Source organism: Mya arenaria, chromosome 11 (genome assembly GCF_026914265.1).
Source record: "Mya arenaria isolate MELC-2E11 chromosome 11, ASM2691426v1".
Classification (NCBI taxonomy): Eukaryota; Metazoa; Mollusca; class Bivalvia; order Myida; family Myidae; genus Mya; species Mya arenaria.
The window spans coordinates 8,432,785-8,451,820 of NC_069132.1; the positions used below are offsets into that span (position 1 = coordinate 8,432,785).

Consider the following 19,036-nt stretch of genomic DNA (forward strand, 5'->3'; position numbering starts at 1 on the left):
GATGTTGCCAATATATTATATATACATTATATTTGATTTATCATGACTCTTTCGGAAGGAAGAGGTTAAACATCTTTACTAATGAAAACATGATTAATACTTCTGCAGTATATGATCTATCTATGACCGCTAGCTGGTCAGGTCGTTAGACCGCTAACTTCACGCCACTAGGCCGCTAGATCGCAAGTCGGAAATTTATCAAACTTAACGAAATGTTCAAAATAGTGAAAAACTAGTTGTTTTAAAAACTCTCACTATGGCCTAAACATACGGCTTGTGAATGACTTGTTAGATGCTATGGGGAAAGTGCACTCGTTGCAATCGATCTCAGCACAGCCTTTGATACTGTGGGCTATGACATTCTGGTTGATGTGTTTAACAAGCAGTATGGTGTCTGTTGGACAGCACTGAACTGAATCGACTCCTATTCACGACCGAGAAGTTGACGTGCTAGTGTTATTCCACCAGTTATGTATCAATATATGGCTCTGCAGATTAACACACTGCGAAAAAAAGTTTTAAACCAACATCTTCAGTAGTTGAAACCTAAGCAAAACTGGAACTAGAAAAGTGTTTTGTCACAACCAACAATTGGATTAATGAAAATAAACTTAATGTGAATATTTCAAAAGCTCAGTTTATAATAATCGGTAGTAGGCGACAGCTTTGTAAATGCAATATAAAAGCTATTTGCATAGCAGGAGATGACGTCAACTCAAAGAATAAGATATTTGGGGGCACTTCTGGACGAATCATTTCATTCAAGGAGCATTTGAAACGAAAAGGTCGAACAGCCATGTTGCATTATTTCAGAATCGAAATTATTCGAAAACATCCCACTAAAGAAGCTGCCAAAACTCTTTTGTTGTCACCAGTCATTTGCCATCTTGACTATTGTAATGTTATCCTCCCACAGAGTGAACTAAGCCAATTGCAGCGTATTCAAAACATTCGTGCTAAACTAGTTCTTAATCACAAGAAAGGTGAAAGCTCCAAGCAAGCTATGTGAATCCTGCATTGCTCCCCATAAAAGCCGAAATTACACTCAAAATGTTTACCTGTCATGGGTACAACTGTTCAGTTGGTAATTATCCTGACTACCTTACAAAGATTCTATCAAGCAGGTCCCAACAAGGACCTTTGATCTTCTCCTAGTAGCGGGTGCTATGTTGTGTCATTCGTTCAATAATAGAAACACATTAATTGACAGAAGTCAGTGGCGGATCAACACGGGCCCTATGTGCCCCCCCCCCCCTCCAGCGAGCCGGCAAGTTATGTTGTTGGGGGCACACCTTTATTGATTTAACTGTACAAATAAGTTGTTTTGTCACAATTTAAATTTTATATAAGCATTTGAGCAAATAAACAACCAGATTTTTGGTATACTTATGATCGGAAGTAGATCAGCAACTAGGGCAAGCCCGTAGTGGATATCCTATTACCCATCATTTCAATCAAGGAAAACATAGCCTTTTCAATATTTATTTCATTTTCATTGTCTTTATCTTATGTTTGGAAAATAATGGGCAAGTCTCGGACGAAGAGTAGATAAAACATCAACGGTTCTGTCATGGTATATCTATGATCAGATCCGACCAATCTATTTAAATACCACAAATTGTCCATAAACAGTTCTTTGAGAGTTGCCAATCGCCGAGCAAAAGAATATGCTGAGGAAGCGGTATACTACTCCCTCTGAATACTCAGCTGCTAGGTGTGATTTAAATTTAAATCGTCAGAGCCTTACCAGAGAAGAAGAAAAATACAAAGCAAAAAAAAAAAAAAAAAAAAAAAAAACGAACAAAGCAACATCAAAATATTGTAATGGCAAATAGCAAAGGAAACACAATCTTGAATAGGAATCAGTCAGCTGGAATTCGGCATGAGGTAGAAAGCCGAGTGGTCAGCCCGATGTGCAGTACGATTTCGTTTGTAACTTCGAGTCAATTTCCGAATTTACTGAAAATATATATAGCAAGTAAGCAGAACACATGTATCGAAAAAAGTATCATTCATAACATATATGCATGTACGTAGGCGAAGCTTGGGGTTTTGGGAGGGTGGGAAAAATAAATCAGAATTTAATATAAGAGCTGCCACAGACTGACCTTTCTCTTACGATAGTCAGAGCAAAAGAGGCCTGAATAACCATGTGCTTTGTAGGGGGCGCGCACTGCGGCCAATCAGAACAGTGTACTAAGTTTCGTCATGTAATTGCTGGCGATATGGTTGTAGAGCACTATTAATTAGATGTATTACCAAGATACCAATAACGAAAGCTATCCTTAACGGGATAACTTGAATTATTGGTATACTTATGATCGGAAGTAGATCAGCAACTAGGGCAAGCCCGTAGTGGATATCCTATTACCCATCATTTCAATCAAGGAAAACATAGCCTTTTCAATATTTATTTCATTTTCATTGTCTTTATCTTATGTTTGGAAAATAATGGGCAAGTCTCGGACGAAGAGTAGATAAAACATCAACGGTTCTGTCATGGTATATCTATGATCAGATCCGACCAATCTATTTAAATACCACAAATTGTCCATAAACAGTTCTTTGAGAGTTGCCAATCGCCAATGAGAGGCTGAGATAGTAGAAGCCGATCTGCCCCCCAAAAAAAAAAAAAAAAAAAAACAACAACAACAACAACACCAAATACTAAACTGAGTGGGTCAAATATTTTGGATTTTTTTTTTGGCTTGGCAACACGAAATGTTACAAATGGAGCGTGCTGGGTTTTTTTTGTGTGTGTTTTTTTTGCACCAAATGTTATGCACATAGTAAAATGACTTTGTAACGGCTGTAGCAAACATAGCATAGCGTAGCCGACATGCATACATATATGTATAAATAAATTGCGTAATGAAGAGCATGAGCATTAAAGCATTTTGCAAGATTTAAAAGCTGAATGTTGCATATCTGTTTTATACCCATCTTAATCATGTATTGCAAAGAGCTAAGGCCGGGCCAAAGTAGCCTCAGGAAAGTTTTACTAATTGTGTCACCTGCCAATAATTTGGTTGGCGTTTTCATGGCGACGCGATAAATTCGCAGCAGTATGATTTTGCATAGACAAGTATGGCGTACAATGGGTCTTGCTAGCATAGCAGGCAAACATAGCATAGCGTGTATAATGACATAGCATAGCGTATATAATGACATTGTCCGTCTGCTTTTTTATGCTTATTATTGTATTGTTAATGTTTCTTGCGCAAAAGTGTTTCACAGCAAGGCACTTCGAAGTAAAATAGTTAAAGCATGGTTCTAATGTAAATATATGAAGCTGGGACAAAGTAAGTAATTTGCAACACGCAATGGAATATACGTGGAAGTTGAAATGACCGCGCATGTATTATGCAAATCATAATGAGCTGAGGATTTCAAGAAGTTTAGATGCGGTGGCATTTGTGAACAATTCGTTTCCTTCCGGCGTTAAATGAACGCCGTCGGGAAGTAGGTGCGATCTATTAACTGTATGGGAAATGTAGAAACCGCCTTTTGACAGAGTGGCGTTTTTACAAAAACTACTAAGGCGCCGCCTCGTTTTATTCATAGCGACATTATTGGAAGAATGACGCCATCGGGTTCGTGGTAAAATTTGAGAAAATACTACTTTAACGTTAGGAAGCAAGCGATTGACCTTGTCGAGCAAAGAAATGTATTCACCCATCTCTACTTTTAGTTTACGTTTTCCAATGTCATTACCGCCGCAGTGGCGGATGGAGGGTTAGTATTAGCGCGGACCAAGTGTTGTAGCTTTCTTCCGACATCCATTAATCGCATACCACCGTATCCTTGCCACCATATGTCACATTTGGGAATATGAAGATTTATGTTCTTATTTCTGGCGTGGCAAAACGCTGATTTTATGATTGTGGAGCCCACAATCCACACGTGTCTGACACCTAAATGAGAAGGAGAGAGTTAAATCAATTTCGGGATAACTCCAGAGGTAGTTGCTTGAATAAACGACTTATATGCCCCTGATTTCCATCTACCCGCGGCCTTTATTGTATCCGCAGAGCAGCCTAGCATTGCGGCGGTTGTTGCAGCCCCAATACGAAAGGAATGAGTGTTGTATTTTCCAAAATCGACGTTTAAAAGAATCAACGCTTTCTTTAAAACTGTAGAGAATTGTGTACGAGTCAATGGCATGCCATTTGGATGACAAAACAGTGTACCGCTTACTTTCGGTCTGCGTATCGCGTATTGTTCAAAGCTAATTATTGGACATAGTGACTTTCCAGTTTTCTTGAGTTTGATGACCTGCCCTTTTGATTGTTGATCGGTTTTGGACCCCCTTAAAGTAAGCAAAAGCGCATCTTCGACAGGATCATACGATACGTCCCTGTTGGACAGAACCCTATCACTTAAGCCCCGGCTGGTTAAAGCTATTTCGCCGACCCTGAAGAACCCAAAGAATGCAAGCGTGAAAGCAGCGGTAAACAAACAGCTCTCATAAGCATTATGGCAGACTGATGGTAAGTTCCGAACAATGTCCGTAAGCAGATTGACGGTAATTGGTAGTCTAGTTTTTATTGACGGCTTTGATCTCTGAATACCTATTAATACTTTGTTCACAATATAGTAATCTGTTATGTCATCATGACCTAACAGCTTACATTGGCATCCTATGGCACACTTATATTGTCTGGCGGTGTTATGCGACACCCCTTCCAAGGACAGTGACGATAGGAACAAAATAATTTCCTCAACTGTTGGATGCCAGGCTTGTGATAGTTCATGCTTAGTTCTAAATGTTTCGAACCGCCTTACACCTACAGCGTAAGATGATAAAGTATTTTCTGACAAGGATGATTTAATTAGTCGTTTAACTTCATTCCGGAGATCATTTTCCGAAAAGCGTCTGGGATTACTTCCGGGAAGGTTGACAGCGGCACGCTGTGGAAGAGTCTGTCCCACTGTTTACGGGAAATAAAATCAGCGATAAAATTGTGTTTAGATGTAATATGGACAGCCTAAAACAGTATATTTTTGCGCATGCATGCCAATACAAATTGCCTGACTAAATGCATTAGTCTTTTTGACTTTGACGACTGACTGTTTAACACAGATACTAGTGCGTTATTGTCAATATGTAAGAGAACTAAGCTATTGGATAGTTTGGTACCCCATAAGGTCGTAGCTAACAATACCGGGACCATTTCCAAGAATGTTATGTCTCGCATAATGTCCTCATTTTTCCAGTGTACCTGCCATTGAAAATATGCCCAATTCCCTTGAAAATAGCAACCACAACCTAAGTCTGGATTGCCAGCGCTGTCGGTGAAAAGCTGCAGGGTTTCGCTGTCGTGCCAGACTTTGTTTGGAATAGGGCAAATTCCATTAAAATTAGACAAAAATTCTAACCACATCAATAGATCTTCTTTTATGCCTTGCGTTATTCTGACTCGGTAATAACTCTTTCGTGCACCCGACATTGCATCGTAAAAGCGTCTTGTGAAAGCTCTGCTTGATCGTATTGCTCGACCGAAAAAACAAAGTTTTCCGGCAAAGGATTGCAAATTTCGAACAGTGATTTTTTTCTGGGGTAAAATTTGTAATATAATAGCTTTTAAATCCGAGAGCTTCTCAAGAGGTATGCGTATCAACATTTTTTCCGAGTCAATTTCCATTCCTAGAAAAGTCATCACTGTTGTCGGCCCTACGCTTTTATCAGTATTAATTGGAACGCCTAATTCATTGCATACGGTAGTAAATGTTGTCACCAGGCTTTGGCAATTTCCCGTTCCATGTTGACCGCAAAAAATAAAGTCATCCAAGTAATGATCGAGTGTATTTTGACCGGATAGTGTCGCAACTGACCAGTGAATAAATTTTGAAAAACACTCGAAATAAAATGGGGCACAACTCACGCCAAAGGGGAGATTCCGATCTATGAATATTTTCCCATTTATTTTAATTCCTAGTAAATTGAAATAATCTGGTATAATCGGGAGAAGCCGAAAAGCCGATTTAATGTCGCGTTTTGCCAAGAGTGAACCTTTACCCAATTCGAATACCATGTCGGCAACTTTGTCAAATGATGTATAAGATACGCTTTTCAGTTCTACGTCTATATTTGCATTTACACTTGTATTGTCATTTCTTGGGAAACTTAAGTGTGTAATAAGTCTGAACGACCCATCAGATTTCGGGACTAGTCCCACGGGTGAGATTCTTAAATTATTTATGGAAGGAGTTGAAAAGGGACCAGTCATTCGACCCGCATCTACTTCCTTTAATATCTTTTCTAAAACTTCATCTGCGTTTGTTACCGCCGATTGTAAATTCCTCGCCTCATAATAGCGGCGCGGACCTAAATAGCCTAACCGGAAACCATGCTTAAACCCATTTAGAAGTATATCGGCGTGATCCTTGTTTGGGTATGAAAAAAGGTAATGTTCGATTGCATTTACGTTTATTGGACTATATCCCGGGGCTTTTAACCGAGCGAATTTTTCATTGGTATCTAGCGGGGAACCTAGGTCGGAACTGCGGACGGGATGGCGCGAACTGCGGAGGGGCAGGCCGGGCGTGGTATGCTGCGCCACGGGCCTGATATGATGCTCCGTATTAGCCGAGGCGTCGGTTATTTGGACAGGATCTAAAAGGATGATCTGAGCTACATTTAAAGCATTTATGCAAGAAGTTGCAATGATATCGTGTGCACTGTCTGTAATTAAAATCATTGCATTTCTTGGGCAAGGTTCTCGCTAAATCTGCAGATGAGTTGGGAGAGCTCATACAAAGGAGCCACAATTCCTAATCGATTTTTGAAAATGAAAGGCCAGTCGGGTCGCTGGAGAGACGCAAACGAAACTGCTGATCATAGTCAAGCCATCCGTTGGTGGGAAAGTTTTTAGCCCAAAGCCGAATGTACCTGCCGTACTTAAGTATCTCTTGGGTTCTATGTGGATGTGCGGCCAAAAAGATGGACGCATAAATAAAAAAAGCGTCCGTCCATGATGATATATCTTTAATTTTTGATCGAGATGATTTTGCTTTCATTAAAATTTCCCCGTTCGGACCAAGTGTTAGTTCTTGCTCGTTCGCAGTGTGCGTCTCTTCAACCTCCCGGTTCTTTCGTAATGGCGAATTTCAGTTTCTGGTGGGTGCATTTTGTTTGAATATGCCATAAAGGTCAATCTTACTAGCATAAGAGTTATATTTTTCTTGTAGATGGGAATCTTACCTTATCAGAACAGTAAAGATTATTAGATTATCTTAATTATTTTAGGAACTATGCTCTATTGATTAGGTCCGTTTGGAATTGATGTTTTTTTGCACATGTTTACCTTATATTTATTTAAATATTATACTAATTTTCATCCGAAGTACCTACAGTATTGTTGAGTGCAATCAATATACTGTAGGTTTACATAGCACTAATTTTAAGGCTTAAATATGTTTGTCTCAGGTGGACGAGTGGTTAACGACTTAGCCTGTTCATCCGTCGGCGTTGCTTCGATTCCCCAAAACTGCCAGATATCGTTGTTGTTTTTTGAAAGGTTTATCTCAGTAAATGATATTTTTTTAATTCAATTAATCTGCCAAACATTATTGACAGTGAAGACAAATGTTAATTCCATGTCCTTATATGATTAAAATAATGCATTCAAAAAAGTTTAATATGTTTATAATAAGTTGTGCACCCCCCCCCCCCCCCTCCATTTACAAAGTCCTGGAACCGCCACTGGAAGTGTTTGCAGAGTCCTACCAAAACTGTGGAACGAGTTGCCTATATACGGAATGCCGTTAGGGCCATCGCCTGTGAATGTGTTGATCTGAAACGCGATACTCGAAAGTACGATGATGAAAACGCGAAATCATGAAACTACGATGGCGAAAACGCGACGGTGCGATGATGAAAACGCGACAATACGACAGTACGATGTTGATAATGCTATAAACTATCGTGTTTTCACCATCGTACTGTCGAGTTTTCACCATCGTAGTTTCGTGATTTCGCGTTTTCAACATCGTACTTTCGAGTATCGCGTTTCAGATCATCGGGTTTTCATTATCGTACTGTCGCGTTTTCATCGTCGTACTGTCGTGTTTCTTCATCATACTATCGCGTTTTCATCATCGTACAATCGCGTTTTCATCATCGTACTGTCATGTTTTCATCATCGAACTATCGCGTTATCGTACTATTGCGTTTTCATCATCGTACTATCGTATTTTCATCATCGTACTATCGCGTTTTCATCATCGTACTATCGCGTCTTCATCATCGTGCTGTCGCAGATTGTATAAACACAAATGTCTCAAATTGTTGCTATTTTTAGATTTGACAAATAAGACATCACATAAAGCATCTCATACGTAATGTGCATATTCGTGTACGTTTTATTGTAAGGAATGCACATACGAAAGCTGTATAGGGTCATATTTGTCAAAGATCGCATTTTTCTCACAACATTATAGTTACATGTCACATTTCTTGTGAAAAAAAATGTGATTTTATTGTTAACCACCTTTTTGTACATACACATACGTCACATATGAACAATTGACACTAGTTTGATCACTTTATAGTAGTTTGTATTTGTTAAAGATCTGTTTAATCCTGAACAAAGGATTTGCATTAATGGGTCACATTGCAAATGTGTATGAGTAGAGAAAGAGTATTTAAACTATAGAATCAAAATCGTAACCCTTTTTTGTTGCTTACCAAACACTCCATGTATATGTACCCGAATCCTGCGTATCAAAAAGCATTAAAGGAATTTAACAGTCCGCATACCAAATTGTCTACGCACCGCGTCCTGCGTACCTAAGTTGTGGGAACCAATTGCTTCTTAAAAACCTTGTGTGTTACTGTTACCCCTCAAATTACAATATGATGTGTACTGGAACCTATATTAGTTAATTAAACTAACCATGATGTCCATGACTAAGTTAAAGCATGACAGTCCCACAATAGAACACTCAGTAAGCGTATTTGGATTGCAAACAACACTACATAGCAAACGGACATCATTGAGTCATCAACTCATTGCTCTGTTATATATACTTTCTTAAAATACCACCTACATTTTCAGACAATCAAATTGCTAATATGCAATTATTTAGAAGTAGACTTGATTATTATGAGTTTCAACTTTCGCGCGTGTTTAAAGGTCCGCCTACTGCTACTCATCCGATACACACTTCCTGCGTCAGATTTTGCGTATTCTAAGTCAGTTAGATGACCTGGAGTAATATCTTAATGATTAAGAATTAAATTCATGTCATCCAACTATTACAAACATCGCCATAATGTTAAAGGCCTAGTTTAAGGCTTCTATAAGTGGTCCAACACCCCCACACCCCTAAAACTGTGTATAGTCAACAAATTCTGTGTATTGGTCTTAATCCTTATTGCCTTGTGCTGTCTATCAGATCTCGGATCTGAGTATCCTGCTGTGCAGTTTAAGTTTTATTATAGTAATAGTCAACCCTTTATGGCCTTGAGCCATTTAACAAATACACTGGAAATTGGATCCTACTGTGACACCAGTGCATTTAACAGGGGATGCACAGCAGGGGATTATCATGCCAACATTCCTTAAATTAGGCCTTTAAGGAAGATATTGGTCGTTGATACAAAGAACTAAAAACATTCTTTAAACTATAATTCCTCCTTTTTGTCGTGATGCCTAAATGATAGTTTTACATGTGTTAATCATTTTGAATACGCAATATCTATACTTCCAACCTTGATAGGGTGTTTGCTAAAGTAGTGCTAAGTATGCGTTTGAGTTAGCGACATAGCTAGCTACTTACGAGGGTTTCGAGCTAGCAGTCCCTACAGTATAATGTACTAAATCTCGTCTAGAATAGTACCCTTGATATAAACGAGTCGCGATTTGTTTTGTTTAATATCATTTAAAAGAATAATTCAAGTTGGTGAAAGGATGTTGATTGCATTAAATCGATTTCCGTAGCAACACTTTTAAAAACAAGTCCAGTGACTTTGAAAACCTAATGCGACTGTATGCGCTTATTAAATTCTAGCTTGACTACAAAGAATGGTACAACGACGACGACAACGGCGACGACGGTACGTAACGTTGATTACGAAGGGGATATGTTACGATTCAACCCGTATTCGTGACAATGATAAGAATCATGGTGTTGACTGAGTCGACTGGTGATAATGATGATGATGATGATGATGATGATGATGATGATGATGATGATGATGATGATGATGATGATGATGATGATGATGATGATGATGATGATGATGTTGATGATGAAGACGACGACGAAGATGATGATGATGATGATGCCCGAGCTTTCATATGAACCACTGCAAAGAGTATTTACATTGTGCCTACCATAATATTGCTTCTCCCTGTACGTCATGACACTGGTATTGGTTCGACCTTTTCCACAGAAAGTATTACTCATAAGTTTTACATTGTTTAATATACATATATATTACCTCATTAACAACTTAAGGAAAAACACAAACAAAATAAATTATTGAAAACAAGTTCAATGTGCACAGTAATGATCAATCATATGTTGATTTACTATCACCAGAGTTGTAAACATACAATACTACACATTGATCAGTACACTGGTTTTGGAAGGCACTATGATACAATCAGTTCAGCACGCACACATGCGCATACAGTCACACACAGAAACATAGAAACACACACACGCTTACACACAAGCAAACACACGCGCGCGCGCGCACACGCACACACACACACACACACACACTAATAATGACTAAAAATAATATAATACTTCTGTCACTACATCGTATGTAGAACAGCAACAAGTATATTTACTGGGTTTTCCTTATTTCTAAATAGTTCAAGGTAAACATGGAATATATTTAAGTATCGGGTACTTTCAAGTTTCTCATAACCTAAGGAAAGTTAGGTGGTTGAAGGCAACAACCGATATTAAATTCCGCTTTGGGACAAAACACAGAGACGAACGCATCGTTCATGACCCGCCGCAGTCGCTTCTTCATTTCCGTTGAAGTTTCAAAGTAGCACACTGATCCTACTTTTCGGCAGAGAGATGCAGCATCCCGCTGGCGGACAGGCGATTGACCCTTGACCTGTAATGTCCTTAGCACTTCCGGGTCATCGCGCAAGTCCGCCTGCGTGCCGACTACGATAAATGGCGTATCGCCCATGCGCGCCTGTATGTCCGGTATCCAGTGTTCGTGCATGTGCGTGAACGTTTCAGGCTTTACAACGGAGAAGCAGACGACAAATACGTCCGTGCCGGGATAGCTGTACTCCAGGGACTTCGAACCGCCCTGAAAATATGTGAAAAATAATGTCATGTCATGCAAGGGATTGGTAAAAAAATATTTTTATCATAACAGCACGAGATGAACATAATAAAATTATGACAAACTTTTCATCAGACAACGAGCATGTCATCAACAAGGCTCCTGGTTCGATTTCGGAAGGCACATTTTCTCATATCTCCAACTGCCATGAAAACAAATCATGGGTAGAAACTTTATTGGTTTAAATTCAAACGGTAGTGGAGGAATCAACAGAGCGTCGGGCTTGTCTCAACGGACGTAGGATATTTGGAAAGTCATTTATCTTATATGAATGGTCATGAACGGACCAAACATTCATTATAAGTGCTGTACTCGCAATAAATAATTTGTCAACAAAAGGCTTATAATACAACCATCAGTATACAGTCACACAAGTATGGGCCTGATAGCACAATGGACAGTGGCTATCGGGTCAGCTCCTGGACGATAGCCTGCCCTCCACGAATGCTGATACCATAAACATTAAAAGTTAAACATACAATTGTTCATTTCAGTTTCGTCATTAAAAAAGATTGACTTTATGTACAAGTTGAATGCTATGTGTCTATGTTTATATTTGTACATGTAAACAATTTAAACATTGAGCAATGTACTATTATACGGCTGTATAAAATATCATCCCAGTTTCCTTTTGGTATCCAATTAAGTTGGCTAAGAGACATAGAATAGCTTATACATCTACCTTATTGAGAAATAAATTCATGAATACTAATGCAAAACATTTCCGGTATAGAATAACATATCTTAATAATGAATCATGAATTTAAGTACTAAAATTTCAATACAAATATACGGATAAATGAAAGTTAATTCCCACCTTCTTGGGCAGTTTGACATGCCCCGGAAATGTTTGGAGTGGAGGTTGTCGCCGGCCCGAGAAAGGCTTACCTGTTCCGTGGTGTCGATAAGATGCAAGTTGTATCGCCGCCGGGAAAGATCCAGGCTGCCTAAAATCACACAGAGCATCTCAGTCTAGGGAGGCTGATATTCAACTATCACCAACTTGCCAAAAAGGCTTATTCGCTTACCAAATATAAGGATAAAAAAGCTGGGATTACCCACCCCGTTGGTTTGTACAGGTCTACCTGGCAAAGATCGTAAGGTGAATATGTTTAAAGAATTAGCTACATAAATCGAACAGGCCCTCCGAACAAAACGAACATACGACATTCGACCCTTTGAGGATGAATGTCGTGCACGACATTGTCCATTGAACAATCAAAACATGAATATCGAGCTGGCACGACATTGGACATTCAAGACATGAATTATCGTGCTGGCACGACATTGGACATTCAAAAAATGAATGTTGTGCCAGCAGAACATTCGTGTTTTGATTTTTTTTTTCACCTCTTTGCATGTCACTTTGACAATTCATACGTCTTTTTGAAAACGGTGAAACTTAGTCTCAAAACCTTTAATTTTATTGATGATGGTTTGTTTTGTGTTCTTTTTTTCATACGAGTGATCACAGTTTACAATTGACAGGACAAGTCATAAAATATCACCCACAGTGATTTAATATCTTCAAGTACCATGAATGAATTGCTAAAACAAACAGAAACGTATGTGAAATACCGGCGTAGTTATCGAAGACAGCGGGCACGTGCTGTGACGGAAACCTGTTGGTGGCGTAGTTCATGAGCAAGCTGGTTTTGCCGACAGCGGGGTCGCCGACAACGACACACTTGATCAAGTCACCCCGCAACACCACCATCCTTGTCCTTCATACATGCACCGTGCAAGGGATCTTCGAATCGCTCAATGTGATGTCCCAAATTCACTATCAGGTATACGATTGGGTATCGTACTTTTGACAGTTAAGTTAATGTGATATTTTGCACGAATGCTGTGAAAACGTGCAGGTTGACAGGAACTCGCGCCGTATGGATCGCACGTTTTTAACCTTGGGTTTTTAAAATACACAGTGAATTGACACCCTGGACAATTTAAAGCCAAACTTTCACATCCGACAGAAGTCAATGTTTATCGCACAATCGATGAAGTATGCACACTTTGGACGCTTTATCAATTGTTTTCCTGCATAGATACTCCATATAGTTTGATTATTATATTTACATACTGTTCACAGTATCATCTTACCGGACAATGAAAGCATTGCGTCCCTCTATCTTTATTTGACCTCGCGATTCACAAACGTGATCTACCTAGCGTCACAGAATAACTGGTCCAATTGTAAGACCAGCGGGTTAAAACACACTTTAATTCATCAGAGACTATTCAAAATTAAGCCATTTTCGAGCCATTTAGACACCAGGAAGTAACAAAGCCCGATTAACAAAAACAATCGGCGTTTAATATTAATAACAATAGCGCACTGGGATTAACATCTTCAGTAGCTTGGCGTCACCCTGCGTTACCGCTACAACACTAGCCGATACCAACCTAGCCGATACCAACCTTCCGGTTTTGTTCGCGCAATATTCGGATGAAATTGCATGTAGCTGTTTTATCCCGTTTCAAATGATGAAATGTGTCTACGATATTTCCGTATTACATAAAGCATCAATTAAATTTACCAATTAACAATATATCCAAATTGATATTTCATCATTCATATAACAAGTTCATGTAGTGAGCTATGGACTTGTCAAATCTTGTTTTTCACTTAGTGTATTTCCTACGGCTACTTAAAATTGTTCACCAACTACAATTAAGCAACTATTTAACATGCACAATAAATGGTGCATTTTGTCTATTTACATTCTTATCTCGTTGTATTTTCGCCGTTAAGTTACAAGGCGTAAAATGCAATCGAGGGATGCTTAAATATTTTAGAGATATATATACATGTACAACTGTATGTATTATGCACCAATCAATTGTAACCACGCCCCTCCCTCCCCCCCCCCCCCCAAGTCCGGGAAATAGCGGGGACTTTGACTTTCGGCCTAGCCAATCCCGGGTAAAATCGCCGCCCTGCGGGTACAAACTGCTGGGAAAATACCCGCCAAATGCTCCCCGCACCTCGGGATACCTAGGTAAGCCCATTCCCCGCTATGTTCGCAGTGTAAACAAAACCACCGCATTCACTCGGCGCTGCGGGCCACCGGGAAGGTTTAAACACGGCCCATTTCCCCCGCTTTCCCCGGTATACCCCCCGGACCTGGGGGCCGTGGTTACAATTGACTTGTGCATTAACGGTCATATAAGTGTAAGGCCGATAGCAAATGCTTTTAAGTTTTTCAAAATTTTAATAAAAGTAAAGTGGTTGAAGTACCACTATTATTAAGAATACAACCTCCAATTTCAGCCAATGAAAATGCACATAGGCAATCATTAAGTACTAGACCTAATCATATAGAATTTCAACATTTGCGGGTGTTGAAAGGGACTAGACACCAGATCATACAATTGTCAGAAAAAGGAAATTTGTAAAAACTTACGTTAAATTGATAGCGTTGTGTAAAACGCATTGAATCTTACTTACTGATGTATAACATCGCTTACAACACATGTACCTTTTGCAGTTTTTGCGTATTTTCCCCATTCGAAATTTAATGGGGTTGTCAACGACGTATATCCCAGTCAATTTAAAAAGAATGTCGGTATAAGAAGCAGTACTAATCACGTGACTTTCACATGCTAAATATACACAGTTTAAACTTGGAAACCGTTATAAGCTAATTTTAAACTGGCAATTCAGTTGAGAAAGCGACACAAATTCTTCTAAAAAAAGAGGTAAAATGATGTATTATCGCCCTTACATAAGCTTGTATTGACAAACCTATGCTTGTGGAAATAATGCATTTGCTGATTTAGGGATAATCTGGTGTCTAGCCCCTTTAAAGGTACGCCTACTGTAACTTATCCGATACACACTCCCTGTGTCAGATTTTGCATTGACAATGTATCAGCCAATGAGGATGTATTCTAAATCAGTAAGATGAACTGAAGTTATATCTTAATGATTAAGAAAAGGACTCGTTCGCTACACTCACTCCGCCCATTCCTAATCATTAAGAATTTACTTCACGCCATCACCGACCTATTATCCTGGTTTATAGGTCCATGGTGCCACCTAACTATAACATAACATCTTAACAGAGATACGCGCATCGTTCATGACCATGCAGCCGGAATAGCTTCTTTATTTCAAGCGGAGTCTCGCCGTGTTTATCTTAAAACGCACTAATGACTTTTGTGTAAAATATGTATGTACTTTCCCACGTACCTTAACAAAAATTTGAATTATTTTCTTTTATTGAAACTCGCTTGTTTTGGGACACCCCTGGTAAGGTATCTATGTTCAATTTTATAATGTGATGTATCTTAATGACTGATATGGCTAACGGCAATCTCGATTATGTACCGTAAGTAATGTGATCTTAATGAGAGTATGGGCTACGATAATGGGTTATTGGACGTTTAAATGATTATGTTGATGAAAAACACGTCCCCGAGGTTAATCGTACATGTGAAATGCATCTTTTGTTCAAAGCCAGACCTCGCTTTGTGCAACGCATTATCAAACAATGTAACTTCAAAAGTTAATTTAATAAAATATTTGTTTGATGTTTACTTACTAAATGTGTTTCATTTTAAGTATAACATGATTGGCTTATTGGTAAGCCCAATCTTTAAATAGTCACATTGTCCACATGTCCTTGGCTAAGATTTCCTGAGGATTTTGTTTTGGACTGTTGCCCTAATCCATGACTTCTAGTGGCTTTGAAAACCGAGCATGATTGGTCTACTCAATAAGCTGGGTTGCTAGCACCAGCTCGTTGCCGGATATGTCGGAGAAGGCAAGTAAAAGTATTAATATAAAAATTCGATAAAATCTAAGAATTGAAATTTGAAAAATATCATAACGTTTTTTTATTAAATAAAGGTAAATATGTCCAGAAATCTCCCTATCATTTGCCCCAAACAACGTCAAATATGTCCTTAAATAATTGATCAAATCTTTTACATTTTACACTGTCAGAAAGGTGAAAGACTAAGCTACAAGAAAAACATAACTTTTATGATAGTTCCTAATACAAATCTTACGTTATCAAACTATGTGTACAGACTGAACACCGAAATACGAAACAGGTTCGAACATTCCCCCCTTAAGCACATCAAATACTTACTGACATGCAACCTTTGCGCATGCATTACAAAAAGAAGCTTAAAATATCATTCCATTTCGTTATGAATTCCCGTATATGAATAGTATAAAAATAAAGTATATGAATATGTGAAACAGAAACTTGAAACTAGTGTTGGGAATCGGACAAAAAAAACTATCGATTATCGGTTTATTAAACCGATCAATGATCGATTATTACTCGATTTAATCATTATTAAAATATCGTTGATCATCATATTTAAGGCATACAGATACAGTACATGCGCCAGTTTTAAGCACCAATGCTACCTCACAATATTATTTAAACATTTCTTTGTATAAATTACATTATTTATTCAGAACGCAACTATCCTTTAGTGTTTACAAGTTATTATTACACAACATGAGACCACATGTTCTATTTTGTTGTCTTACATTTAGTAATGTATACATGTACATGTGTAAAATAAACACAAAGAAAGATATCAATTTCGTTTTAATAATCATTCAGTAACAAGTAATACAAGCAGTTAAATATTCTATATGTTTTTAAAAAAAACAAAAACATTTTCTTTCAGAAAACTGAGACAACTAAATTCTTACGTGATTAAAAGTAAACGGTAACATGTTTTAAAAATCACTTTAAAACCACAAACATGGGAAGATGAGAACCAATATTTTAGCAGTTAAATTACAAAGAAAATTTGTAATAAGGTTATGTAGTGACTAACTGACTTGATAAGAATATGACTTAATAATTTAACATACAAACACCTTAACATTTCAACATAACCTAGCATTAACTAGACACAAAACATATTTAAATGACATTTTTTTACTGGTAGTCGGCAGCGGTTACGTCCCTTGTTTCTATAATCGATTGTTCAATTTTCACTATCGATTGTCGCCGACGTAGGCCTTTCCGATCAACTGTCGATTATAATCGATCATCGGCACAACACTACTTGAAACACAAACTGAGTTCAATAGTAAGTAATTCATTCATTTAAAAAACGGATTATCTTAAATGTTTACCTGTTACGTTTAATCAATGCAATTTGTTCGTTTATTTCCTAGGCGACGACCCTATTAAGAAGAAGCCATAGCCGTAGTAGGGAACATATAAATTGAAGATATACACTAATAAATTCATTTTAAGATGCCTGGCAAAACTAAATTGAGGCTAGTTTGTTATGGTACTTATTGTGTGCTTATTTAAGGAATACATTCACACACCAAGTTGTCCATGCCTTATGTTCGAAAAGTTATTTTAAATGCATGTATGTTAAAACAATATTATATAGGGATTTGTCCACAGAAATTATTGGCAACAGTTAACCTTAAGCTTTTTTGCAGGTTACGATAGATCTTGCTCGGGTTCGTATTATAAACGACGGGTTGCATGGACAAAGCGACTGCAATATATATATATATATATTGAAATAATCCATGTCTTAATAAGATCCGTAATGATCAAGTGTCAAGTGTAAAATCACCAATAATATCCAACATATTCACGTTTGACCAACTGAAGTATTAAGGTATATACCTTGAGGTATATATAGTGTAAAACACTTTTAATTACAATGGTACTTGCATGCCGGTATAAAATGACAAGGTAAAATCATTAAATATTGATTATGCATGAGAAATATAATAAGTTAAGAGAAAGTAAAATAGTTGTTTCTTTATTTTAACAGATACAAATTATATGAACCTCAATAAACTCAAACAAAACACCCTGTGACATACATTTGATTTAATTTGCATACTGTAAAATGTATTGAAAAACATCATTAATCCCTCTTCATAACAGGGCATGTATTGTCGAATTTGAAATAGTTCATAGCAATAGAAATACTGTAGAATCAACGTTTTCTTTTCAAACTTAATCAAACATATTCCGTGTATTCCGGAATTTCAGATTTTTGAGCGAATTATATTTTTTTGTTATTACTCTTCTCGCAAAAGCCAAACTTTAAGAACATTTCTGACTTTATTTTTTTTTAAACAAAGTGCAATGATATTATGATATTTTAGTTAATCTTCCAAATATGTAATCTTAAATGTTGTAAGAGATTTGGAGAAAACAGTATACATATATTGATGTAAACACTACATTACATTCTAGATTTTAAATGTTAAACCTTAATAATGTTATTTTTCCTTCAAATTAGTGCATAGATTTACCCAATATTCATAGCATTTACAAGAAAAACAAGTTTGTAAACACACGTCTTGATTCTACAGAATGTTAACAACATAGTACTGTTTATGTTGACTGTCCATAATTTGAACAATGACTGTCAATTATTAAAATTCTCCTCGAAAAATTGATTATAAAAATAAAATACGGGACGCAGTTTAACAATCCCCGTAAAGTACAATAAAAACAATGGTTCACATCACAAACATATTTGGAGCATCATTTTTATTCAGTTAGGTGTTGGTTTGGTGTGAGTCATACCTCCTCGTATTGAGGTTTCACAAATGAATTGTGAAAGCCAATATTAATAAAACATTAAATCTATTAAGTTCGTTTCATCCAACTTTGCGTGTTTTTTCAAATCATTTTGTTAACCATTCATAGGGGTTGTAGGGTTATTGTAATTTTGTTATATTTCACCAGAACACGT

The 19,036-nt window shown here is 37.6% G+C and overlaps 1 protein-coding gene across 1 annotated transcript; it reads right to left on the minus strand.

Annotated features, from left to right (window-relative positions):
* Positions 1 to 10,412: 10,412 nt before the first annotated feature.
* LOC128207604 (cell division control protein 42 homolog) lies at positions 10,413 to 13,967 on the minus strand. The gene is made up of 3 exons (XM_052910643.1): positions 12,902 to 13,967; positions 12,212 to 12,270; positions 10,413 to 11,287 (listed from the first exon to the last, which is right to left on the minus strand). Exons 1-3 carry the CDS (start codon positions 13,038 to 13,040, stop codon positions 10,886 to 10,888), a joined length of 600 nt encoding a protein of 199 aa, XP_052766603.1. The 5' UTR covers positions 13,041 to 13,967; the 3' UTR covers positions 10,413 to 10,885.
* Between the last annotated feature and the right edge of the window lie 5,069 nt (positions 13,968 to 19,036).

What these genes read in the sequence shown, in the direction of transcription:
- LOC128207604 (XM_052910643.1), bottom strand. Translation starts at nt 13,040, where the DNA reads ATGGTGGTGTTGCGGGGTGACTTGATCAAGTGTGTCGTTGTCGGCGAC. An exon ending in TGTCTTCGATAACTACGCCG is followed by an intron (nt 12,271 to 12,901) that starts GTATTTCACATA and finishes GTGTGATTTTAG; the next exon opens with GCAGCCTGGATCTTTCCCGG. An exon ending in TTATCGACACCACGGAACAG is followed by an intron (nt 11,288 to 12,211) that starts GTAAGCCTTTCT and finishes ACATATTTTCAG; the next exon opens with GGCGGTTCGAAGTCCCTGGA.